We start from the raw sequence: 26890 nt of genomic DNA on the forward strand, positions 1-26890 counted from the left end.
ACTTTTTGTTAGATTCATGTGTACTTCCATTCCTGACAGATCTTATAAAAGCTGATGAAACCACAGTTCCTTAATTCTCAGGCTTAAAGTGGAAAATGGGTTCGTTAAAAACAGTTGCTTACGAGTGTGGTTTTACCTTGTATATTATTCACTACTAAATCTCTGTGCCAAATGTAAAATCACTAATAGTAAGTAGAAAGGGAAGGAAAAATGTTTAATTTTTTGCAAAATTTTTTTGCGTTATTTTAATAATGCTTTTCTTTATTTTAGGGTACCAGATCACTTGGTGAGGAGAATTACTTGGCAAACACTACAGGCTGTGAACTTTTGCCATAAGCACAATGTAAGCTCACAACCCACCTTTGTATATGCGGGTTGTTTTACAATTCATCAAACAGTGCACCAAGTGTACTATTTTTACAATGCTGATGAATTTTCAGAATGCTTAAAGCTTTTATTTGGATTCATATGCTATAATTAAATAAGCATATTGGAAGATCGCTGAAAAAGATTGCTTTGACAACATGTCTCTTTTTCAGCAATATTTGAAGACCCTAGAATGTGGAATTCCTCATTCGTCCTAAGGCTGATTTACTAAACTATTAAATTACTTTTGATAGTTTACTTTCAACTGATAATTAACAGTACTTTGTATAAATATATAAAAACAATCAAACATTAATTGGTTTCAGCCTTTGCCTAAGCAATCTAAACCTTGTTCTATTCAATATAAAGAGTAGCTCAAATATAAGTGACTTTAAGTGAAAGGTATATATTTATGTCACTAGATGGCTTGTGTATACATTACAGAACAAATTTGTATCCTCTGTTTTTGTCAGCTGACACAATGGCCGGGATTTTCCGGCCCCACCTGGCACAGGGATCATCCAGTCCCGCCAAAATGGACTTTTGACAGGGCCACCAAATCTCCCGCAGCAGGTCCTGCCACAACGGGGCTAGAAAATCCTGGTCAATGTGGTTTACTCAATAAAGTATCATGGTAAAACCACTTGTCGTATACCCTCATATAAGATGAACATATGGATTCTTTTTGGGAAAACCTTTTGGTGTACTGTTTTACCACCAGATGTTGTTTTATACTAGCTTGGAGTCAAATTTTGCAGAAAGTTCCTTTCGCATTATTTGGATTGACTTTCAGCTTTCAAGATGAATCAAGTGGTAAAACATTTTTAAAAAGCAGTAAAAAATAGATGGCAAACCCAAAGGCAAAATATATTAAAATAACACATTTCCGAGAAGGAGTTATGGGGAATATAATTAAAAATTGTTTGTAAGGTCAGCATCTGTAATATTATCAAATTTCCCAATTGAATTAAAGCTTTTTAACACTCTCCAAGATATCTTTTATGGTGTCAAGAAGTTAATTGATCTACAGTTTATGTATAGTCTGGCATATTTTAGCCATTCATGCAACTGTTTAGCATCTTTGAACTAATCACTTTTTTGATTATATTTACTTGTATTTTTGCAGTGTATACATAGGGATGTAAAACCGGAAAATATCTTAATTACAAAGCATCACGTCATTAAGCTTTGTGATTTTGGTTTTGCCAGGATATTAAGTAAGTGAAAGTCCTATATTTTCAACAGATATTTAATGGTTAATTGTCAATTTTCCATTTGTACAACAAAAATAACATTTATGGCAATTGTTTAGCATTATTTAAGTGACATTACAGTCATGTTAACTAAAAACAGAGAACTGTCTCAGTGATTGATTGTACATAAGATTGAGGATAACAGATGCTATATTTCACAACTGGTTATGAGTTCATTACAATACCAACTAAAACTTGCATTTATATGGTGGCTTTAACATTGTAAAACATCCCAAGGTGCTTCACAGAAATGTTAGACAAAATTTAACACCAGACCTCATAAGGAGACATTAGGATAGATAACCAAGAGCTTGGTAAAAAAAGTAGGTTTTCAGACACTTCATACAGGAGAGAATCTTAGGATGGGGATTCTGTAGCTTAGGGCCTATACAGCTGAAAAAAAACAATGACTTGTATTTATAAAGCACCTTTAACATAGAAAAATGTCCCAAGATGCTTAACAGGAGTGATATCAACAAAAGAACATCTTTAACTGAGCCATAGGAGGAGGTATCAGGACAAACAACCAAAAACTTGGTGAAAGAAGTAGGTTTTAAAGGAGGAGCAAGAGGCAGAATGATATACGGAAGGGATTCTAGAGCTTCAAGCCATGGTAGCTGAAAACAGTTGCCAAGAGTGTGGCCAAGGATACGAGGGATTCACAGGAGACAAAAATTGGAGGAAAGCAGGGTTCTCAGAGGGTTGTAGGGCTTGAGGTTACAGAGATAAGGAGGAACAAGGCATAGACGGATTTGAACACCAGGATGAAATATTTAAATTTGAGTCATTTCTGGCCAAAGATCCAATGCAGGTCAGCAAGCACAGGGATGATTTAGCAGCAGATAGGCTGAGGCAGGGGAGCAGATGGGCAACATTACAGTAGTGCAAATAGGGAATCTTGGTGATAGAGAAGATATGGGGTCAAAAGCTCAGCTCAGAATCAAATGGATGTCAAAGTTGTGAACAGTCTGGTTCAGCCTCAGACTGTGGTGGGAAGGGGAATAGAATTGGTGACTAGGAAACTAAGTTCATGGCAGGGGCTAAAGACAATGGCTTCAGTCGTCCTAATATTTAAATAGGGGAAATTTGATAAGGTGCCACATGAAATGTTGTTGCACAAGATAAGGGCTCATCGGGTGAGATAATATATTAGCATGAATACAGATTGATTAAAGGACAGAAAACAGAGAGTAGGTCAGGTCATTTTTTGATAGGCTGTTACTAGCTGGGTACCACAAAGGTCAGTGCTGGGGCCTTGCCTATTTATAATCTATGTTAATGATTTAAATGAAGGGACAAAGTGTAATGTATTCAAGTTTGCTAACAATACAAAGCTAGGCAGAAAATGTCTGCAAAGGGATATGGATAGGTTAAATGGATGGGCAAGAAGGTGGCAAATGGAGTATAGTGTGAGGAAATGTGAGGTTTAACTTTGGTAGTAAAAACAGAAAAACAAAATTTGTCAAATGGTGGGAAGCTATTACATGTTGGTGTCCAGAGGGATTTAGATATCCTTGTACAAGAAACACAAAGATAAAATGCAGGTACAGCAAGCAATTAGGAAGACAAATGATATTTTGGTCTTTATTGCAAGAGGGTTGGAGTACAACATTAAAAGTTTTGCTGCAATTGTACCACACCTGGAGTATTGTGTACAGTTTTGGTCTTTGTATCTAAGGAAGGATGTATTTGCCTTAAAGGAGGTGTATTAAAGATTTGCTAGATTGATTCCTGGGATGAGAGGGTTCTCCTATGAGGAGAGATTGAGTAGAATGGGCCTGTACTCTCCGGAGTATAGAAGAAGGCAGCTGTTTCATTGAAACATACAACATTTGAGAGGGCAAATGCTGAGGGCTGATTTCCTGACTGAAGAGTCTAAAACTAGGGGGCATAGTCTAAAAAAAGGGGTCAGCCATTTAGGACTGAGATGAGGAGAAACTTCTTCACTCAGGGCATTGTGAATCTTTGGAATTCCTTATCCCCAGACAACTTTGGCTGCTTTGCTGTTGAGTATATTCAAAGCTGAGATCGATAGATTTTTGGACTCTAAGGAAATCATGGGACACGGGGATCATGCAGGAAAGTGGAGTGGTCAAGGTTTAGCCATGGTCTTATTAAATGGCAAAAACAGGCTCAAGGGACCATATGGCCTTTTCCTAATCCTATTTCTTATGTTCCTAAGGGAAATAGGTCCTTCCTATCCATTTTATTTAGATTCCTCATAATTTTATACACCTGAATTAATTGTTTTTCTAATGGCATAACTATACAGTAATTATACATAATTATATAGTAAGAACTAATCAAAAATTCCCCTGCATGATGTGTTTTAATTCTAATCTCAGAAAAAGAACCATTTATTAGCATTGATGTAAATTATCTTAATTTCACATAACAACTTTTGTGAGAATGCTAAATTTATGATTATTTTATATTTTAACAGCCTACTTGATTCGGAACCAGGTGCCAAGTTCTAAATCCCCACACCTAGTATATATTACCTGCCAAATTCACTGGTCAAAAGGCTTTTTAATTACTGTAGAACAAGAGAGTTGTTGTGAACTTTATTTTAAAAAAGAAATTCACTATTGGGAACAAATCCAATATTTTATGTACTGCTGTATCTTCAGTTTAAATTTAAAAAAAGGTATTGATATGGAAAATGGAAAGAATAAAACTGTATTGAAACGGACATTTCTCAATTAGCCAATTCCAAAGTTAAACAGTGCTGGTTTTAAGTACCACTCAAAGGTCTTCAGCCAATTTCAAAAATTCAATATATATTTTTTCGTCATGTGATATAGTACTTCTTTAGAAAATGACCCTTTCTTTGATGAATTCAATTAAATATAAAATCAGATATGGGAGAGGAAAGCATTAATTAGGGGTGTTTGATTTTAGAAAAATATTTTGATTAATTGATAATATTTTTGTCTCTAGGTTAGAGGATTGTGAGGTTAAATCCCAATCCAGAAATTAAGCACACAATCTAGGTTGACATTTCAGTGCAATTCTAAACTATACCTTTAGAGATGCTATCCTTCAAATGAAACTCTAAATTGAGGTTCCTTCTGACTATTAAGGTGGATGTAAAGGGCTTAATTTTAACACTGTGCAAGTGGATGGGTTTTGAATGGGTTAAAATCAGGCCTAACATGTCCCTTCCAGGCGGAGAGAGTGTTTTCAATGTCTTGGTTAATATTACTTCCTCATTCAACATCACCCAACCAGATTAACTGGTCATTCATTTCGATGCTTTTCATGCAATTTTACTGTTCAAAACATAGCTGCTGTGCACACATACACCAGTAAAGTAACTGCAGTTTAAAAGTAATTCATTGTATTGAGCACTTTGGGAAATGCTAAGAGATGTGATAAAGCACTGTAGGATCACTGGTTTGTTAAAACGATGTTTCTTCCCATAAAAGTAAGGTTTGGCTGTCTAAATTAATTCAGCGTTTTCTAGTTTCATGTTAAGGGTCTTTACATAATATTTGAAACATAGCCTTTTATTTTGTAGCTGGTCCAGGAGATTACTATACAGACTATGTAGCAACTCGATGGTATCGTGCTCCAGAGCTGTTGGTTGGAGACACACAGTATGGCCCTCCAGTGGACGTTTGGGCAATAGGCTGCCTTTTTGCAGAATTGTTATTTGGGGCCCCCTTGTGGCCAGGAAAATCAGATGTCGATCAGCTCTATCTGATTAGAAAAACACTAGGTGAGTACAGTATTCAAAATATTAGAAAATTACATTCCTTTTGCTTAAGTCGAAGTAAATTTCCAAATGATTCAAATTATCATTAGTAGAATTTGCAAAAAAGCTCATTTCTTATATCTTAGGAATACAGGTTTCTTTTACACATTTAGGTGTCAACTGTGGCTCAGTTGGTAGCATTCTCACCTCTTGAGTTAAAAAGTTGTGGGTTCAATTCCCAGTCCAGAGACTTAAGCAAAAAAATCAAAAACTGATACTTCAATGCAGTAATGAGGGAGTGCTGCGCTGTTGGAGGTACTTTCTCTCAGATGAAACCAGGTTTTCTCAGGTGGACATAAAAGATCCCATGGCACTATTTTGAAGAGCCAGAGAGCTCTCCACTGTGTCCTGGCCAATATTTATTTTTCAATCAATATGACTAAAAGACAAGTTATCTAGTCATCATCAGTTTTTTTTTGTGGAAGCTTGCTGTGCACAAATTTTCTGCCACATTTCCTACATTACAACAGTGACCACAACTTCAAAAGTACTTCATTGGCTATAAAGTACTTTGGGACATCCTGAGGTCATGAAAGGTGCTATATAAATGCAAGGTTTTTTATTGAATAATTCCTTTTAGGTTTAAATGGCTTATGAACTATGACATACAAACCTATTTAAATTTATCTAAACAGCAATCTACATTTATGTAGCACCATTATTGTTGGAAAATGGTCCAAGGCATTTCATAGCAGCACAGGAAGACAAAGATGGCATTAGGAGGAATACCTAGAAGCTTAGACAAATATGCAGTTTTTAAGGAGAGTGTTAAATGAATAGAGATTGCAAGGTGTAAGGAGTGATTTCCAATGTGGGGCAAAGGTGACTGAAGGCATGGACACCAATGTTGAAACAAAGCTGAAAGGTAGTTGTATTGAGACTAGATCTGGAGAAACACGAGTTATTGAGCATTGTAGGGCTGGAGGAGGTTACAGAGACAGTGAAGAGTGAGGCCAAGGGGGAAGGGAAGTTGAACATTAGGGTGAGAATTTTAAAATTAAGGCGTTGGTGGATCAGGAGCCAACATAGGTCAGTAAACACAGGGGTGAGCACAATCTAGTGTGGATTTAGATACAGACAGCAACGGTTTTAATGAGATCAAGTTTATGGGGTGCGGTAGTTGGGAGGTTTGCCTGTAGCATTCAAGCCTAAAGGAAATAAAAGCGTGAATGAAGATTTTAGTAGCGTATGGCATGGACAAGATGCTACAGAGGTGGTAGTAGGCTGTCTCAGAAGCTCAACTTGGGGCCAGGATCGTAAGGTTGTGTGGTTCAGTCTTACTGTGGCCAGGAATTAGGATGGAATCGGTGGTAAGTGAACAGGTTTGTGCCAGGCCAGAAGGCAATGGCTTTGGTTTTCCCAATTATTTTGACTTTTCACAGTCCTTTACAACTTGTAACTCACGTCAGGATCAAAATTAAGTGCAAAAAGGGATTTGAAATGGACTTAGAAATGAGTATACATAATCATAATGTAAACATTACAATACTGAATGCTGGTGACTATGCATCTTCTGGTTTGAAAATATATCTGAATATTACTAAACCAAAGTAAGTTAAGTTTACAATTACAAATATCCTTGTGACACCACAATGTCTTAGAAAATCAATTCTGTATTCATAATGGTAATTTTAAAAAAACATTCTTCTGGCGTAAGCTTTTTTCCCTATCAGTTGTTTTTAGCTTTGACAGCACCTTCCAAACAGTGACCTCTACCACCTGTTGTATATTGTTGTGGTTGTCTAAGGAAGAAGTTCAGAGGCATAGAGTCTAAACAGTAACTATTTATTATAGAACACAACTATGTACAGATATACAACACAGTAGGCTTCTTCAGTGCAAGCTGTCAGCTATCTTCATTCAGGCTATTACCAGACTACTACTAGTCATGTGACTCCCTTTACGTCACCATGTGGGCATTATTGTTTCCCTGTTCCCACATTAACCTTTTCAGTCCTAAACACCCTAATAAAACACCTCTCCACAAGTCTTTATCCAAATATATTTATATTTACATGCTACCCCTTCTCCTCACAAGTCTCTGACTTCACAGATTTAAATAGTCTGGAGGTTTCACAACTCTCCCTGATCGTGTTCTTTTGAAGCTTGGAGAATTGGTGCTCTCAACTTGGATTTCTTTGTTCTAACCTGGCTGTTCTTCAGTAGAAGTTGCAGTATTTGGTGTTTTGTTTGAGATTTGACACTTGATCCTTTTCTTCCTCTCCTTGCTGTTGTACTTGGCCCTATCAATAGTTTCCCTTTCATGGTCTGATGCTATGGGTTTATCCCTTTCTTTACATTGACTATGTTCCCTATCCATGTTCATTGAATTGATGCTCATTCTTTTTAAGGATTTTGTCTGCTATGCTTTGCCTTTAAAGCAATGATTCCGTGTAGCCCCTAGTTCCTGGAGTTTTGGGGAATCCTGGATTGTGGTCTCCAGAGGTGAGGAAGGCGCTTGACTAATGTCTTGCTGTCTCTCCAATTGCAATAGTCCCAATGTGGTAGGAAGGTCGGTATCCTCTAATGTAGAAGAGATGGACCTCATCCGATTCGGTTTTGTTTCTAGTTCTGAAACCATTTGGTTATTTGCACTTTGGGCCACCAGTTCTGATGGATGGATTGATTTGGATGTACTCACTAAGGAGCCAATATTGACAGATGAATGAGGGATTGCCCCCCAGCATCTCCTATCACCTGGGTTTCGACTTCTAACCTCTCTGACGATTTGTCAAGTGATGAAGAGTCATGGTCACACTCAGGTGCTTGTTTGTCCAGCTGGTCCCTTTCCTCTTCAGGAGGAAGGTTACCTTCATCTGTTTGGAAAGGAGCTGGATTATCTGCCTAAGCAAAGTGTGTCGAAAATTCTGCAGTGAAGTCCCAGTTGAGGTCATCAGCGCTGTTGGAGGGTCTCCAACTTGGTATACTCAATGACTGACTGTTCCTTGACAACTTCCGTTGTTTTGATAAAGTTGAGAGTAACACAGGTGTCTTGGCTCAGCGGAGAAAATTCCTGATTGCAAATCACATATACAATCTCTAGTATCTGCTTGTTCCCATCTTGGAGATGATCTGGAAGCATGCCCATAACTAGTAGTCTGATCCCTCCCGGGTTATATAATGGGGTAAAGAAGTTGGGTAGCCATGGTTCTCTAAAAGACAACACTGACACACTTGCTCCTGTGTCTAATTTAAAATTAGTAATGTGCCTATTGATGCATATGTCAGCATTCCAGAATGTAGATCTGGGATCTTTAATCTCACCTAGGTAACACTGTTGTTCTTCATCTTGGTGTGACTCTTCTATTTCATTGAATGTTTTTTGTGTGAAGATTTGCTGGTGATCCTCTTTATGTTTAGAGGTTTTTGATCTGCACATTTTTGCAAAGGGTCCCAGCCTTTTACAGTGGAAGTATTCTGCCCTGCTTGCAGGACACCGTTCACACCTGTGAAGCTTTTTGGTGCCACAGTGCTGGCATGGTTTACTGTTATCTTTATTTTTGAGTGCATACAGTCTTCTTTGCCCTGGAATGTCTTCTGCATTTCACTGTTTTATGAGCTGTACCGTCATTGTGGGGTCCTATACCAGGGTTTATCTTACCCTCTTAATATGACTCTATTTTGCAGATGGACTTCAGATTGTCTAACAATCTGTAACATCTTCTCCAAAGGTAAGTCTTCTTTGGATTGAAGCAGGTCAGAAAGGGTATCATCAGTTACCCCAACTACAGAGCGGTCTCATATTAGCTCAGACTTAAGATCACCATATTCACAGCCTTCAGCCAACCAATACAAATCATTGATAAAGGTGTCCAGACTTTCGGACACTCCTACTAAACTTTGCTCTTTCTAAAATGTTGCAACTCTGTATGTTAAAGTAACTGTTAGAGGATTTTATGACGTCTTCAAATTTGGCAGTTGATTCATTAATGCCTTGTCTGGCTATCACATCGTCAGTGATTGCATTAACTGAATGCAAAAATGTATCAACCTGCTCAGCCTCTGATTTACTATTTATTTCTGATGCAATTTTGTATCTTAAAAATCTCCTCCTCCATGATACTCAATTCTGTGTCTGGTCTGGCCCTTCCATCCACCCAAATCGTTCCAGCAAAGTAAATTTGAATCCATCACTGTTTTCCGCTCAGGAGAGGCATGCTTTAAATTTTTTAAATGGTGCTGCAGCAACCAAGTTTTCCTGTGCTCATCAGGATTTTTCGGATACCCACCGTGGTTACTGAGCCGTTTCAAACCTTCCCCAAATCTCAGGGAAAATCGTTAATAAAAGCATTAAGGCCAGTTAGTTGCTTTGCTGTCGCTGGAGGATTGAAGTTAGTAGCCAATTTTTCTTTTTTTTCACCACATGGTTGCCACGTGTTATGACGCCGACTCTGGACCTGGGCTGTGACATGTTTCAAGCCATGCACTAAAAAATGAACTGTATCCCAGTGCTGCCTGTTACTGCACCTTGGTCAGAAGCTTTTTTTAAGCCTTTTTAAAGTTTCAATAAGGTAGCACACCCTTCCTTGATGGTCACAATATTCTTTGACTTCTTTTTGACTGAAATTTTCAAAGAACATCCATGTGCTACGGTGGAGTCCTCCTTGAGCTGCACAGTTGATTTCTTCTCTGCCTCCCAGCCTCCATGTCTGTTATGGAGCTTTTCTGGTGATTTCCAACTGTTTCGTTGAAGTCTTTTGTTTTGATGCGTTTTTTTTCAGGTCTCGGTGCAGATTTTTCAATTTTTATTTTTAGAGATTTCGGGATCCTTCACCTGCTGCCGCCATGTTGTGTGTAGTTGTGGTTGTCTAAGGAAGAGGTTCTGGGGCATGGAGTCCGAACAGTAAATATTTATTTTAGAACATAACTATGTACAGACAGTAGGCTTTTTCAGTTCAAGTTATGAGCTATAATCATTCAGACTGCGACCAGACCACTACTAGTCATGTGACTCCCTTTACATCATCATGTGGGCAGTACTGTTTCCCTGGTCCCATATTAATCCATGCAGGCCTGAACACCCTAAAACTGGAATCACATAGAGGAACAAAGGAGGCAGATGAATGGGAACACCACCACCTGCAAGTTCCCCTCCAAGCCACACACCATCCTGACATGGAACTATATCTCTGTTCCTTCACTGTCACTGGGCCAAAATCCTGGAACTCCCTTTCTAATAGCACCTTGGATGCTCCTATAACAACATATGGACTGCTGTGGTTCAATAAGGTAGCACACCACTACTTTCTCAAGGGCAATTAGGGATGAGCAATAAATGCTGGCCTAGCCAGCAGCATCCACATCCCATGAACAAATATAAAAAAAACTTTGAGAACAGGTTAATTGCCAAATGTTGTGCATGTGATTTTATTCTGTGGTTACCAACAGTGCCCTTTAAAAAAAAGACACCAAAACTGTCCTTCAGATAATTGTTCTTTCCACCTTGATGCTCACTCCTTTCCCTCAATCTCTCCAAACTTCTTTGGGAGATCTTGCGATCTCTGCTCAGTGACATTTGGGTTAGAAGCTGAAAAGTGCAGGACTCTAACTTGCAGTTGTGACATTCCGTAGTGGTGAGTGTTAATGGGCTTGCATTGAGCTCCATTTTGTTACTCCCAACATATTAAGTAACTTAACAGTTGAAGAAAAATGATATTCCAGAAGATAGTTGCCTGTACTAATGTCTTTAGGTATTTCTAAGATTATTATGAAGAAAGCTAAAGCCATCACTATCACTGATAGTTAAAATGTTAATGGTTCCACTATCTTTACCCCTTGGCAAGATAAGTCTATTTCCTCAAACATATTGCTAGCTTAGAATCTCAAATTAAAGAAATTTCCAAGTATTGAAGGACCATAGTCTCCAGAGTGACTCTAGACTGGGTCCTCAAATAAAAGGTCCTCCCCCCGCCCCCGCCCAGGAGTTCCTAACCTAACAAATTTATCTTATGATGGAACATACATTGAGGCATGTCTTAGCAGACCAAACTTTTAAAGTTTCCCAATACCAGCCCTTAGGGTTAACTTAGATTCCTAAAGTAGTATGATGATAAGCATGCAGGTGCAGCAGGTGGTAAAGAAGGCAAATGATATGTTGGCCTTCATAGCGAGAGGATTTGAGTACAGGAGCAGGGATGCCTTGCTACAATTATACAGGACGTTGGTGAGACCACACTTGGAATATTGTGTGCAGTTTTGGTCTCCTTATCTGAGGAAGGATGTTCTTGCTATAGAGACAGTACAGCAAAGGTTTACTAGACTGATTCCTGCGATGGCGGGACTGACATATGAGGAGAGATTGAGTCTGTTAGGATTATATTCGCTGGAGTTCAGAAGAATGAGGGGGGATCTCATAGAAACCTCTAAAATTCTAACAGGGCTAGACAGGTTAGATACAGGAAGGATGTTCCCAATGGTGGGGGAGTCCAGAACCAGGAGTCACAGTCTGAGGATACGGGATAGACCATTTAGGACTGAGATGAAGAGAAATTTCTTCACACAGAGAATGGTGAGCCTGTGGAATTCGCTACCTCAGAAAATAGTTGAGGCCAAAACATTGTATGTTTTCAAGGAGGAGTTAGATATAGCTCTTGGGGTGAAAGGGATCAAAGGATGTGGGGAGAAAGCGGGAGCAGGCCATTGAGCTGGATGATCAGCCTTGATCATAATGAATGGCGCAGGAGGCTCAAAGGGCCGAATGGCTTACTTCTGCTCCTATTTTCTATGTTTCTGTGATATGGGTGGGTCCTTGAAATAATATAGATTTGAGACTACAACCCCATGTATGCTTCATTCATACTTGTTTTCTATTGAAGCCAACTATAGATTAGGGCTTATAAATGAGGATCTTATAATGGCATATTTCGTAAATAAAGCTATAATATGCAATTTCTACTTAACATACATAAAATTTTTAATTCCACTGTAGTCAGCTGTTTTGTTTTTGGATAATCAAACAAATATTGATTAACAAAGATTATACTCTCAATCCAATATGATTATATATTGGATTTTGAAGTGTCTCCATCTCAGTTCTAGAGAATCAGACAGTAAGTCTGATTCAATTGACTGCTGTGTCTGCTAACCATATGTCTATTTAATAAAAAAATTGAGCTGAGCTAAAAATAGGCTTCCATGATGCTTTGTATTTTCAAGAAAACACATTTGTTATCAAATTTAAGAGTGACCTTGGACCATCTTTTGATGTCTGAAAAAGCAGGTGGTGAATTTGGCTGCTTTCCAACTCTTCAGAAAGTCACAGCTGTCTTATTTACACTAGGCTTATGGGCAACAATTCAATAGAGCAGCCATACTTCTAACTTTTTATTTCAAGCTGTATAATGCCAATTATTTGCTTGTTAATGCTAATTAACATTTAATTTTTTCATTAATTGCATTATTTCTTAACAAAGATACTGCATAGTAAGAACAGCAAGGAATATAATTGTGGAACAGGCAATATTATCACATCTGAATATCAGAGTTAGTCTTTAGGTTAAAGCTGTGATTTAACTGTTTTGATCAATTATGTTTGTAAAGCAGTGCCTTCTGGTAACTAGATTTCTGAAACGCAATGTAGCTGTTTCCTCCATTTATTACTGGTGTCCACAATCTATTTTTATAATATACACATACTTTCCACCAAATACTTCTCATAATTCCATATGTCTGCATTTACAAAACAAAATGTCTATTTAAGCTTATTCATTGGTAATTATACCTTCTTCCTCAGTAGGGAATTTATAATGCAAATATAAAAATAAGGATTGGATATAGTATTTCCAAAGTTGGGACTCAGCTCCACTTCACCTCAGAGAGTTGTGAAGGCTACATCACTGAAAGTATTTAAAGAGGAGGTAGATAGATTTTTGAAGCATCGGGGAGTTGAGGGTTATGAGGAGCTGGCACGAAAGAAGAGTTGAGGCCTGGGGCAGATCAGCCATGATCTTATTGAATGGCGGGGCAGGCTTGAGGAGCTGAATGGCCGACTCGTGCTCCTATTTCTTATGTTTACCTGAAGACTATATTTGTTTATCATTCCTTATGTTTAAAGCCACAAGAGATTGATTATATTTACTGATGGCGCTGTCATGGCATTGCAAATGTATGTCACAGGTATAGTTCCTTATAAATGCAGGAGCATTAAACACAAATATATTATTCTGTTGCCAAAGTGAGTGTGTCAATTTAAAGTCACAATGTTTAATTGCTTTGCTTTCTGGAATTGCATGCTTGGATTAAACACAGATCAGATTGGCTTTTTTTCTCTTTGAATTTAACGGTTAAGCAAACATAGACTAAGAGTTCATTTAGAGTTAATTGTTGGATTGTGATAACTTGGAGATTGAACTGTCAGTTTGACATTGTATCTAAGTAGCACAACATGTTTTTAGATTATTTGCATTGTTCAGTGTGACTTCTTTCACTCACTGACAGATTGTAATTTTAATACATTCATTAAGGATTTAGTGATTACTATTGCATCTTGTTTGCCTACAGGTGATTTGATTCCTCGCCATCAACAAGTCTTCAGATCAAACCAGTTCTTTAGTGGAGTGAGCATACCAGTGCCAGATAATGTGGTATGGCATTGTATTAATCTGGGAAAGTAGTCATTGGAAATGTAACATTTAATGCAAATGGGTTATTCACAGTTTGAAAGTTGGAGTCTGAATTTTTTTATTCAATACTGTAGACTTTCCAGTTCCTCTGACTGGGGCACATCTCTGTACCATAGAAATACACCTTTGACTCATTTAAATATAAATGGCAGGCTTTCCTGCCTCCTCTTGGATTTCTGCCAAAGATGAGGCAGAGTTTGTGTTTGAAGATTTTAGATGCCTATTATTAGATGCCAATTTTAGATCGGAGCGGCAGTGGCTTCCATGCTGTCATTAAAATGGCAACATTTTATTTACTTCCTGTACAAGCTTTGCTCTGAACAGAAAAATAATTCAGCTCAATTGATGTCTGAACACTGGATCCTTGTGTCTATTGGCAGTCTATTGTGTTTAGCTTTCAAATAGTGGAAGTACAATTGCCACATGCAGGTGAGCTCATATATACTGTCCAGCGTTTGGAAATTGGACTGGAAGTGCAAGGAGTTGAGTATACAGCAGAGCACAGCCCTGTGCATTTTCTAACCTTTCCTCCCTTAGATCTGCTAAAAAAATAGGCAGGGGCAGGTGGATGATCTAATCCAATACATTTAGTTGGACAGCCATATCCATATTGCAAATTAATTTTGAAAGTGTTAATAAAACTTCCTAAAGTAGAATATATATTCTTCAATTTAGCACAATCATATCAACCTGGGTTAAAACATGAACAAGAGAGCTGAATTCCAGAGATGAGATGAGAGTGACTCCCATTGACATCAAGTCAGTATTTGACATGTGGCATCAAGGAGCCCTAACAAAACTGGAGTCAATATGCATCGGGGGAAAACTCTCCCCTGGTTGAAACTACACCTAGCACAAAGGAGGATGGTTGTGGTTATTGGTTGTCAATCTTCTCAGTTCCAAGATATCACTGCAGCAGTTCCTCAGGGTAGTCTCCTAGGCCCAATCATCTTCAGCTGCTTCACCAATGACCTTCCATCCATCATAAGGCCAGAAGTGGGGATGTTCGCTGAGGATTGCACAATGTTCAGCAACATTCATGGCTCCTCAAGCTACTGAAGCAGGCCACATCCAAATGCAGCAAGACCTGGACAATATCCAGGCTTGGGCTGACTAGTGGCAAGTAACGTTCACACCACACAAGTGCCAGGCAATGACCATTGTCCCTTAACATTCAATGGCATTACCATTGCTGAATCACCATAAACATCCTGGGGTTTATCGTTAACCAGAAACCGAACTAGAGTAGTCATATAAATACTGTGGCTACAAGAACAGGTCAGAGGCTAGGAATCCTGCAGCGAGTAACTCACCTCCTGACTTCCCAAAGCCTGTCCACTGTCTACAAGGCGCAAGTCAGAAGTGTGATGGAATACTCTCCACTTGCCTGGATGAGCGCAGCTCCAACAACACTCAAGAAGCTTGGATATCATCCAGGACAATGCAGCCCACTTGATTGGCACCCCATCCACAAACATTCACTCCTTCCACCCCCCTGATGCACTGTGGCAGCAGTCTGTACCATTTGCAAGATGCACTGCAGGAACTCACTAAGTCTTCTTAGAAATCACCTTCCAAACCCATGACCACTGCCATCTAGAAGGACTAGGGTAGCAGACAAATGGAAACACCACCACCTGGAAGTTCACCTACAAGCCACTCACCATCCTGACTTGGAAATATATTGCTGTTCCTTCACTGTTGCTGGGTCAAATCCTGGAATTTTGATCTAGCGACAGTAAAGGGACAGTGATATGGATCCAAGTCAGGATAAGAGGCTTGGACGGGAACTTACAGGTGGTGGTGCTCTCATGCCTCTGCTACCCTTGTCCTTCTAGGTGGTAAAGGTTACAGGTTTAGAAGTGCTGCTAAAGGTGCCTTGGTGAGTTACTGCAGTGCATCTTGTATCTGATACACACTGTTGCCGCTATGCCTTAGTGGTGGAGGGATTGAATGTTTAAGGTGGTGAATGGGGTGAAAATCAAGTGGGTTCCTTTGTCCTGGATTGTGTCAAGCTTTTTGAGTGTTGTTGGAGATGCACTCATCCAGGCGGGGGTATTCCATCATACTCCTGACTTGTGTCTTGTAAATGCTGGACAGGCTTTGGGGACTAAGAAGATGAGTTACTCGCCGCAGAACTACCAGCCTCTGACCTATGACTGGTCCAGTTGAATTTCTAGTCAATGGTAACTCCCAGGATGTTGATGGTGAGGGATTCAGCAATGGTGATGCCATTGAATGTCAAGGGGCAATGTTTAGATTCATTTTTGTTGGAGTTGGTCACATTCTGTCTTGTTGGAGATGATCATATTCTGTCTTGTTGGAGATGGTCATTGCCCAGCACTTGTGTGGCACAAATGTTGATATCAAGCTTAAACACAGATTCCCTCAAGTGTAAACCTTAGATTAATGAACTCTGACACCATGCTGGCCCAAAAGTTTTCCTCCTTAGCCATAGATGGAGATCATCATAGTGCAATACACCTGTTGAGCTAGGGTAAATGAACTAACCTGTGCAGTTGCAGTGCAATATAGAAAGCAACAAGGAAACACCAAGAGTTGATCTGATCTTGTTCTTGAAGATGAACATTGACAGAATTGGTCCCACAATGAAATTAATATAAACTACAGCTGCATTGTAAAACTTATTTACCATTCAATTTTGATGACTATTTCAGTTTATCATTCTCATGTAATTGATCTCTCTCATTATACCATCAGATGAATATATACATACAATTATCATGACAATTGAAATGATACTCTCAAGTAATTTAAGTATTTGACTCTTAGTCAAAAGATGTTGATGTTTCTATTCGAAGCCAGTGGTGTAAGTTGCTGCGTGCAGTGTCAGCAATTGTATATTAATTAATTTCAGCCTTTTCTCAGTGACAGTGGATATTGAGACAATCAGTCCTTTGTTGCCAATTTAGCTATTGGATAGGAATTGGCACATATAGTAATCCCCATGGAACCAGGAACACTGAAGGAAGCCTTATATGTGTGCCTCAGGAACACTAGTTACATACCTATTGCCTATAATCAATAACCTATATATAATTTTGGCAATTATTACTGAAATTAAGGCAAGTTAGAAGCAGAAATATTAAACTCCTATTCAACTTGGATTGGATTATACATTCTGCTGGCCAATCACAGTGAAATTGTTGGTTGGTGGGATATATTTCGCAAAAGCCACTTAAAGAAAATAGAGAGAAAACATGATGAAAAACAACTATTTTGTTGTGAAACTTAACATTTGCAGTAAGGACACCAATTACTACTACTTCACCTGTTTACTAAATTTGTTTCTTAATGAAAGGTAACTTTCAAAAATTCAATTTGTTTTGTGTTTTTTGGGCAGTATATTGGTATAACTGGAATTTATTTTCTGTACAGGAACCTTTGGAAATGAAGTTTGCAAATATTTCCCAACATGCTCTTGGATTTATTAAGGTGAGTGCTGTTTGTGGCTTGCACATTAATTACCAAGTATTGTTGTACATGCAGTAGTAGAGAGTGGTTTATACTCTGAGACTGCTTGCATTAATGATTAAAAAGTGATTTATTTCTAACATTCCTTCCTAAGAATATGTTTCAAACTGCTAAAACTCATCACGTGCATTCATGGAACTCTTGATTTGATGGCTCCATAGGTTTTGAGTATAAAAGCTATAAATGTTTCGAAATCTGTTTTGTTATAGCAATCCTAACATAATATTCAAAGTGATTCGGAAAGGCATAAGTAAGGCAGAAATCAAAGTAACAGATTGGGAGGGAGAAAATAGAACCAGAGAAGGTAAAGATTTTGTCAGACAAGATCGAACAGCAGTATTAAAAATTTAAAATAATGATCAAGGGAGTTCAAGAAAAATATAAATACAAAAAATGCTGGAAATACGCAGGAGGTCAAACAGCATCTGTGGAGAGGAATAGCGTTAACATTCCAGGTCGATGACATTAAGTCTTTTTCTCTCCACAGATGCTGCTTGAGCTGCTGAGTATTTCCAGCATTTTTTGTTTTTATTTCAAATTTGCAGCATCTGCAGTATTCTTCTTTTGTATCAGGAAAAATATATTCCATTATATATATAAAAAAACTAGCTGGCCAATAATGAAACACCATGAATGAATAGAGATAAAGGAAACATTGAAACTATAAAAGGCATATACCAAGTACATAGGCATAAAAGAAAGGATGATAAAAGAGAATATAAAGCTTTAGGAAACAAATCAAAAGAAAAAATGAAATTCAAAAAGGAACAATTATCATGAATAGGAAAAAGAAATAACAAAGTGCTTTACAGACCTATAAATAAAGAAAAACCTGGTTAAGGATAGAACCACTAATTCACAATGACAGAAAAATGGCAAAAATACTGAATAGTTACTTTGTCTCAGTATTTACCAGGGAAACAAATAAGACGGGCATGACATTGTTAGAATGTGACAAATTAAAGCCATTAATAAGGTTGCAGAATTGGCAAATGAACTTCAAAGTAGTTAAGTGTATGGTGGTACATTTTGGTAGGAAGAATAAGGAGATCACATACTACTTGGTAATAAGAACATGAATGGGGTAGAGGAGCAAAAGTATTTATGGGGTACAGATACACAAATCACTAAAGTAATAAAGCATTTTTAATCAGGCTTAACCAAAAAATGCAAACCAAGCACTGGAGTTCATTTCTGGAGGGACAGACTGAAAAGCAGAGAAGTTATGTTAAACTTGTGTTGGACCGTTGTCAGAACACACGAGTACTGTAAATATTTCTGGTCTCCATATTATAAATATAATACAGAAGCATTGGAGAAGGTAGGAGAAAAAACATCACCAAGGATAATAACAAAACCAAGAAGATATACATATCAGAAAACAATGAACTGACTGGGAGTCTCTTTTCACTGAAGGATGACCTGATGACCAATCTTTAGGATAATGAAAGGGTTTGATAGGGTAACATAAAGAAATAGTTTCCACTTGTAGGGGAGTTTAAACTAAAGGTTGTAAGTATAAAATAGTAACAAATAAATCCAAGAGAAAATTATTTATCCTAAGAGTGGTAAGATTGTGGTACTAACATAAGGAGTAGTGGAGGCAAATAGCACAGAAGCATTTAAAGGGAAGCTGGATAAGTACATCAGGGAGAAAGGAATAGATACTATGCTGATAGAGTGGGAGTTGATGAGGGTAATGGGTTGATGTGTATATAGACTTCCAAAAGGCATTTGATAAACTGTCAAATAATAGCTTGCCAGCAAAGTTGAAGCCCATGGAATAACAAGGGCAGTGGCAACATGGATGCAATTGATTTAGTGACAGAAAACAGGGTAGTAGTGAATGATAAAAACAAAAAAACTGCGGATGCTGGAAATCCAAAACAAAAACAGAATTACCTGGAAAAACTCAGCAGGTCTGGCAGCATCGGCGGAGAAGAAAAGAGTTGACGTTTCGAGTCCTCATGACCCTTTGACAGAACTTGAGTTCGAGTCCAGGAAAGAGCTGAAATATAAGCTGGTTTAAGGTGTGTTTGTGGGGGGGCGGAGAGATAGAGAGACAGAGAGGTGGAGGGGGGGGTGTGGTTGTAGGGACAAACAAGCAGTGATAGAAGCAGATCATCAAAAGATGTCAACGACAATAGTACAATAGAACACATAGGTGTTAAAGTTAAAGTTGGTGATATTATCTAAACGAATGTGCTAATTAAGAATGGATGGTAGGGCACTCAAGGTATAGCTCTAGTGGGGTTTTTTTTTATATAATGGAAATAGGTGGGAAAAGGAAAATCTTTATAATTTTTTGGAAAAAAAAAAGGAGGAAAGGGGAAACAGAAAGGGGGTGGGGATGGGGGAGGGAGCTCACGACCTAAAGTTGTTGAATTCAATATTCAGTCCGGAAGGCTGTAAAGTCCCTAGTCGGAAGATGAGGTGTTGTTCCTCCAGTTTGCGTTGGGCTTCACTGGAACAATGCAGCAAGCCAAGGACAGACATGTGGGCAAGAGAGCAGGGTGGAGTGTTAAAATGGCAAGCGACAGGGAGGTTTGGGTCATTCTTGCAGACAGACCGCAGGTGTTCTGCAAAGCGGTCGCCCAGTTTACGTTTGGTCTCTCCAATGTAGAGGAGACCACATTGGGAGCAACGAATGCAGTAGACTAAGTTGGGGGAAATGCAAGTGAAATGCTGCTTCACTTGAAAGGAGTGTTTGGGTCCTTGGACAGTGAGGAGAGAGGAAGTGAAGGGGCAGGTGTTGCATCTTTTGCGTGGGCATGGAGTGGTGCCATAGGAGGGGGTTGAGGAGTAGGGGGTGATGGAGGAGTGGACCAGGGTGTCCCGGAGGGAGCGATCCCTACGGAATGCCGATAAGGGGGTTGAAGGGAAGATGTGTTTGGTGGTGGCATCATGCTGGAGTTGGCGGAAATGGCGGAGGATGATCCTTTGAATGCGGAGGCTGGTGGGGTGATAAGTGAGGACAAGGGGGACCCTATCATGTTTCTGGGAGGGAGGAGAAGGCGTGAGGGCGGATGCGCGGGAGATGGGCCGGACACGGTTGAGGGCCCTGTCAACGACCGTGGGTGGAAAACCTCGGTTAAGGAAGAAGGAGGACATGTCAGAGGAACTGTTTTTGAATGTAGCCTCATCGGAACAGATGCGACGGAGGCGAAGAAACTGAGAGAATGGGATGGAGTCCTTACAGGAAGCGGGGTGTGAGGAGCTGTAGTCGAGATAGCTGTGGGAGTCGGTGGGTTTGTAATGGATATTGGTGGACAGTCTATCACCAGAGATTGAGACAGAGAGGTCAAGGAAGGGAAGGGAAGTGTCAGAGATGGACCACGTGAAAATGATGGAGGGGTGGAGATTGGAAGCAAAATTAATAAATTTTTCCAAGTCCTGACGAGAGCATGAAGCGGCACCGAAGTAATCATCGATGTACCAGAGAAAGAGTTGTGGAAGGGGGCCGGAGTAGGACTGCAACAAGGAATGTTCCACATATCCCATAAAGAGACAGGCATAGCTGGGGCCCATGCGGGTACCCAGAGCCACACCTTTTATTTGGAGGAAGTGAGAGGAGTTGAAGGAGAAATTGTTCAGCGTGAGAACAAGTTCAGCCAGACGGAGGAGAGTAGTGGTGGATGGGGATTGTTCGGGCCTCTGTTCGAGGAAGAAGCTAAGGGCCCTCAGACCATCCTGGTGGGGGATGGAGGTGTAGAGGGATTGGACGTCCATGGTGAAGAGGAAGCGGTAGGGGCCAGGGAACTGGAAATTGTTGATGTGACGTAAGGTGTCAGAGGAATCACGGATGTAGGTGGGAAGGGACTGGACAAGGGGAGAGAGAAGGGAGTCAAGATAACGAGAAATGAGTTCTGTGGGGCAGGAGCAAGCTGAGACGATCGGTCTACCGGGGCAGTTCTGTTTGTGGATTTTGGGTAGGAGATAGAAGCGGGCCATCCGAGGTTGGGCGACTATCAGGTTGGAAGCTGTGGGAGGGAGATCCCCAGAGGAGATGAGGTCAGTGACAGTCCTGGAAACAGTGGCTTGATGTTCAATGGTGGGGTCATGGTCCAGGGAGAGGTAGGAGGAAGTGTCTGCGAGTTGACGCTCAGCCTCCGCGAGGTAGAGGTCAGTGCGCCAGACAACAACAGCACCACCCTTGTCAGCGGGTTTGATGACAATGTCAGGGTTGGACCTGAGAGAATGGAGTGCAGTAAGTTCAGAGAGAGACAGGTTAGAATGGGTAAGAGGAGCAGAGAAATTGAGACGAATAATGTCGCACCGACAGTTCTCAATGAAAAGATCGAGAGAAGGTAAGAATCCAGAGGGAGGGGTCCAGGTGGAGGGAGAATATTGGAGATGGGTAAAAGCATCCGTTGAACTGGGAGAGGACTCCTGCCCAAAGAAGTGAGCCCGGAGACGAAGACGGCAGAAGAAGAGTTCAGTATCATGCCGAGCCCGAAATTCATTGAGTTGAGGGCGTAAGGGTATGAAACTAAGTCCTTTGCTGAGCACTGAACGTTCAGCATCAGAGAGGGGAAGGTCAGGGGGTATAGTGAATACACGGCTGGCGTTGGGATTGGAAGAAAGGGTGGGGATGGAGGGACAGGCAGGGGTGGAGGGTCCTAGATGGGTGTTGGTGTCGATGAGTTGTTGGAGCTTGCGTTCCTTAGCACTTGAGAGAAAGAGAAAAAGTTTCTTGTTGAGGCGTCGGATGAGCCGAAGGATAAAATGAAACTGGGGGCACGCGCAGCTTTGAAAAAGGGTACGGCGGTGCTGCTGGAGGGAGAGGTCGAGTGTGTTCATATGGCGGCGCATGGCACTGAGAGTGGATTTCAGAATGTGACGGGAACAGCAGTCCGAGAAACGTTTTATGTCCCGGAGATACCTGTAATCCTGGGTGGGTTCGAAACATGAGGGGTGGAATTTCAGTTGAAATCCACGTGGGGTAAGTCGGAGACGGAGACAGTCACTGAGAAAGGAGATATGGCTGTGAAAGCGGGTTTTAGTAAACACCTTGTCAAACACTAGGAGGGAAATGGAAAGCAATGAAGGTGAACAAGGCAACAGAGAGATACGGAAATCTTGTCGCAGAGAGGAACAGAACTTCTTCAAGGAGGTAGGCATTTCTTGAAGAGCAGTGGCAGTCAATTAAACACAGAGATAAAAACAAAAAAACTGCGGATGCTGGAAATCCAAAACAAAAACAGAATTACCTGGAAAAACTCAGCAGGTCTGGCAGCATCGGCGGAGAAGAAAAGAGTTGACGTTTCGAGTCCTCATGACCCTTCGACAGAACTCATGATGCCACCACCAAACACATCTTCCCTTCACCCCCTTATCGGCATTCCGTAGGGATCGCTCCCTCCGGGACACCCTGGTCCACTCCTCCATCACCCCCTACTCCTCAACCCCCTCCTATGGCACCACTCCATGCCCACGCAAAAGATGCAACACCTGCCCCTTCACTTCCTCTCTCCTCACTGTCCAAGGACCCAAACACTCCTTTCAAGTGAAGCAGCATTTCACTTGCATTTCCCCCAACTTAGTCTACTGCATTCGTTGCTCCCAATGTGGTCTCCTCTACATTGGAGAGACCAAATGTAAACTGGGCGACCGCTTTGCAGAACACCTGTGGTCTGTCCGCAAGAATGACCCAAACCTCCCTGTCGCTTGCCATTTTAACACTCCACCCTGCTCTCTTGCCCACATGTCTGTCCTTGGCTTGCTGCATTGTTCCAGTGAAGCCCAACGCAAACTGGAGGAACAACACCTCATCTTCCGACTAGGGACTTTACAGCCTTCCGGACTGAATATTGAATTCAACAACTTTAGGTCGTGAGCTCCCTCCCCCATCCCCACCCCCTTTCTGTTTCCCCCTTCCTCTTTTTTTTTCCAAAAAATTATAAAGATTTTCCTTTTCCCACCTATTTCCATTATATAAAAAAAAACCCCACTAGAGCTATACCTTGAGTGCCCTACCATCCATTCTTAATTAGCACATTCGTTTAGATAATATCACCAACTTTAACTTTAACACCTATGTGTTCTATTGTACTATTGTCGTTGACATCTTTTGATGATCTGCTTCTATCACTGCTTGTTTGTCCCTACAACCACACCCCCCCCTCCACCTCTCTGTCTCTCTATCTCTCCGCCCCCCACACACACACCTTAACCAGCTTATATTTCAGCTCTTTCCTGGACTCGAACTCAAGTTCTGTCAAAGGGTCATGAGGACTCGAAACGTCAACTCTTTTCTTCTCCGCCGATGCTGCCAGACCTGCTGAGTTTTTCCAGGTAATTCTGTTTTTGTTTTAGTAGTGCATGATTGCTTTTCGGACTGTAATGGTGTTTCCCAGTGCTCTCCTACTGCTTCTCTGGATACATATTAATGAGTTGGACTTGGGTGTATAGGGCACAATATCAAAACATGCAGATGAAACTGAACTTGGAAGTATAATGACCTGCAAGGGGAATAGTGACTGGCTTCAAGAGTTCATAGATAGGCTGGTGGAATGGGCAGACATATGGCAAATGAAATTTAATGTCAAGAAGTGCAAAGTGATACAGTGGAAGAGGGAGCAAAGGCAATATAACATAAAGGGTACAACTCTGAAGGGGGTGCAGAAACAGAGACCCCTTGAGGTACACATGCACAAATCATTGAAGGTGGCAGTGGAGGTTCCAAAAACAGTTGAAAATACATTTGGGATCCAGGATTTATAAATAGAGGCATGGAGTCAGAAACAAGGAAATTTATGGCGAAATGTTATAAAACACTAGTTCGGCCTCAATTGTAATCCTGTGCCCAATTCAAGGCACAGTACTGCAGAAAGGATGTGAAGGCTTTAGAGGGGGTTCAGAGATTTACAAGAATGGTTCCAGGGATGAGAGAATTCAGTTGGGTGGATAAAGAAGCTGTGGTAGTTGTGCTTAGAGCAGAGAAAGTAGAGACAAAATTTGAAAGAAGCGTTAAAAATATTTATTCGAGAAAGAATAGTGAGAAATTGTTCCCATTGGCAAGGATCGAGAACCAAGGGACACACATTTAAGGTGTTTGGCAAAAAAAACCAAAGGAAACATGGGGAAATACATTTCGACAGAATCGATGGTTATGATCTGGAATGCACTGCCTGAGAGTGTGCTGGAGGCAGGGTCAATCATGGCTTTAAAAAAGGAATTGAATAAGCACCTCAGAATTACAGAAATGGTAGTGCATAAGGAGGCCATTTGGCCCATCATGTCTGCACTGACTCTCCGAATGAACAATTCATTTAGTGCCGTTCTCCCGCTTTCACTCCATAACCCTACACATTCTTCCTTCTTAGATAACTGTTTAATTCCCTTTTGAATGCTTCAATTGAATCTGCCCTGCACCACACTCTCAGACAGTGCATTGTAGACCTTAACCACTCACTGTGTGAGAGTTTTTCCTCATGTCACTTTTGTTTCATTTACCAATTACTTTAAATTTGTGCCCTCTCGTTCTCGATCCAAACACAAGTGGGAACAGTTTCTCCCTAACTACTCTAAAATATTTTTTTTTACAGAAGTCAGAGTAGTGGTGAACGGTTGTTTTTCAGGCTGTGATGGTCTTCCTGAACACCTTCACCTAAAGGCGCACCTGAAGGTGGATAAAGGTGCTACAGGGAAAGGGTGATGGAGTGGAACTAGTTTAAATTGCTTTTGCTGTGAGCTAGCATGGATTTGATGGGATGAATGTCCTCCTGTACTGTAACCATTCAGTGATTCTGTGGAACATGTGGGTCCAATGGCCTGGTTCAATGCTGTACACTCAGTGCAACCTTCCTGGGCCTATAATATACAATAATCAATGCATGGGCATTTTACAACTTTTAAGATCCTAAAACGTAGGCCATCAGGTCCAGGGCACTTCTCAGCCCAAGTCCCATTTTTTTGCCTAGTACTTTCTCTCCAGTGATGATTGTTTGAAGTTCCTCCCTCCCTTTCATCCCTGATTTTCTACTCCTATTGGAATGCCTCTAACATTTTATTGTTTCCTATCACTAATTCATCAGTCTCATCCTTTAAGAGACCAATAATTGCTTCCTTTTTATATACTTGTAAAGCTCTGTCTGTTTTCATACTTCTTACCAGTTTACTCTCAAAATAATAGACAGAAAATAGATTTTTAGTCATCCTTTGCTGGTTTCTAGAATGTTTCCTATCTTCTGGCCCACCACAAATTTTTGCAATATTGTTTGCCCTTTCTTTCAATTTCTTTCTTTCAAGCTTCCTTAGTTAGCCACGAAGGGTTCATCCTCATAGAGTCTTTCTTTCTCAACGGAATATAAAATTATGAAATATCTCCTTAAATGTCTGCCACTGCTTATCTACCAGCTTACCAGCCCACTTTACTGAACTCTATGTTCACACTTTTGTCATTGCCTTTATTTAAGCTGAAGACACTAGCTACAGATCCAAGTTTCTCACCCTCAAACAATGTGAAATTCTGTCATGTTATGATCACTTCCCTATTGGATCCTTTAGCAAGAGATTATTAATTAATCCTGACTCATTACCTATTACCAGAAATAGCCTGTTCCCTGGTTGGTTCCACAAGTTACCAAGTTAACCCTAGGCACAATTTTGTATCTAAAAGAATTATGAGGGAGAGGGTATACAGCTCAAATGTAAAACCTATCAAGATTCCGTTGTTACTGCCTCTTAGCAAAACTACTTGAAGTGACAGGAAATAGTTCACTAGGGAGATCCATGTTCAGAAAGGGTTAACAGTACGATATTATAAAAAACAAAGTGCTGGAGCTAACCAGAAATTTCAGGGAATTCGACTCTTGCGAGTCAGTTTTTAAACCATACTGTGACACTGAAGCAAAGCTTAATTGCACAGTAATGGACTTGGTGTCATGAGTAACTTTATTAATGTAATTACATTACTAAAAGAAACTTAATACATATTTTTAAAACTTCTTGTTCTGAATTTTATTTTCCCAGCTCTTATTTTAACATATTTTAGCAATAGTGTAACTGACAAAATATGCATATTGTTTTTGTAAATGTAAACAATGCACGGCAACATTTCTCCTAAGTGTAATGGGGCCACATTGTCCAAGACTTATCTGACTACCTGAAAGTACGGTTCAAAGACCAGTTTTTAGCCAAGGTTACCACAACACAGTATGATCAATCTTTGAATATATCTTCAGGTGAATGAAATAAGCAAATGGCTGCCCACTGCCCTCAAGTTTAAAATTGTTGTCTCCTCAGTTTTATTCCTAAAGTTTTTAACTCCAGCCTTTTAAGATTCCAAATCAAATCCTCGACTCAGTTAACATTTGCAGTCTGATCTCTTCTTAAGGTCGCCTAGGGAGGAAATTCCTCCAGTCTGCCTTCCAGACCAGTTAAGTACACCTGCAGTG

At 40.2% G+C, this 26890-nt stretch overlaps 1 protein-coding gene across 2 annotated transcripts in view; it reads left to right on the forward strand.

Annotated features, from left to right (window-relative positions):
* The window catches only part of cdkl1 (cyclin-dependent kinase-like 1 (CDC2-related kinase)), a 58630-nt gene that overhangs the window by 27562 nt on the left and 4178 nt on the right, over positions 1-26890 (forward strand). For both annotated transcript variants that reach the window (XM_041215053.1, XM_041215054.1), the window contains exons 3-7: positions 271-343; positions 1493-1583; positions 5140-5340; positions 13876-13958; positions 17397-17453. In XM_041215053.1, coding sequence (XP_041070987.1) covers positions 271-343; positions 1493-1583; positions 5140-5340; positions 13876-13958; positions 17397-17453 — 505 coding nt within the window. The remainder of the gene's footprint in view (positions 1-270; positions 344-1492; positions 1584-5139; positions 5341-13875; positions 13959-17396; positions 17454-26890) is intronic.

The sequence above is a fragment of the Carcharodon carcharias genome, chromosome 20, assembly GCF_017639515.1.
Source record: "Carcharodon carcharias isolate sCarCar2 chromosome 20, sCarCar2.pri, whole genome shotgun sequence".
Lineage (NCBI taxonomy): Eukaryota > Metazoa > Chordata > Chondrichthyes > Lamniformes > Lamnidae > Carcharodon > Carcharodon carcharias.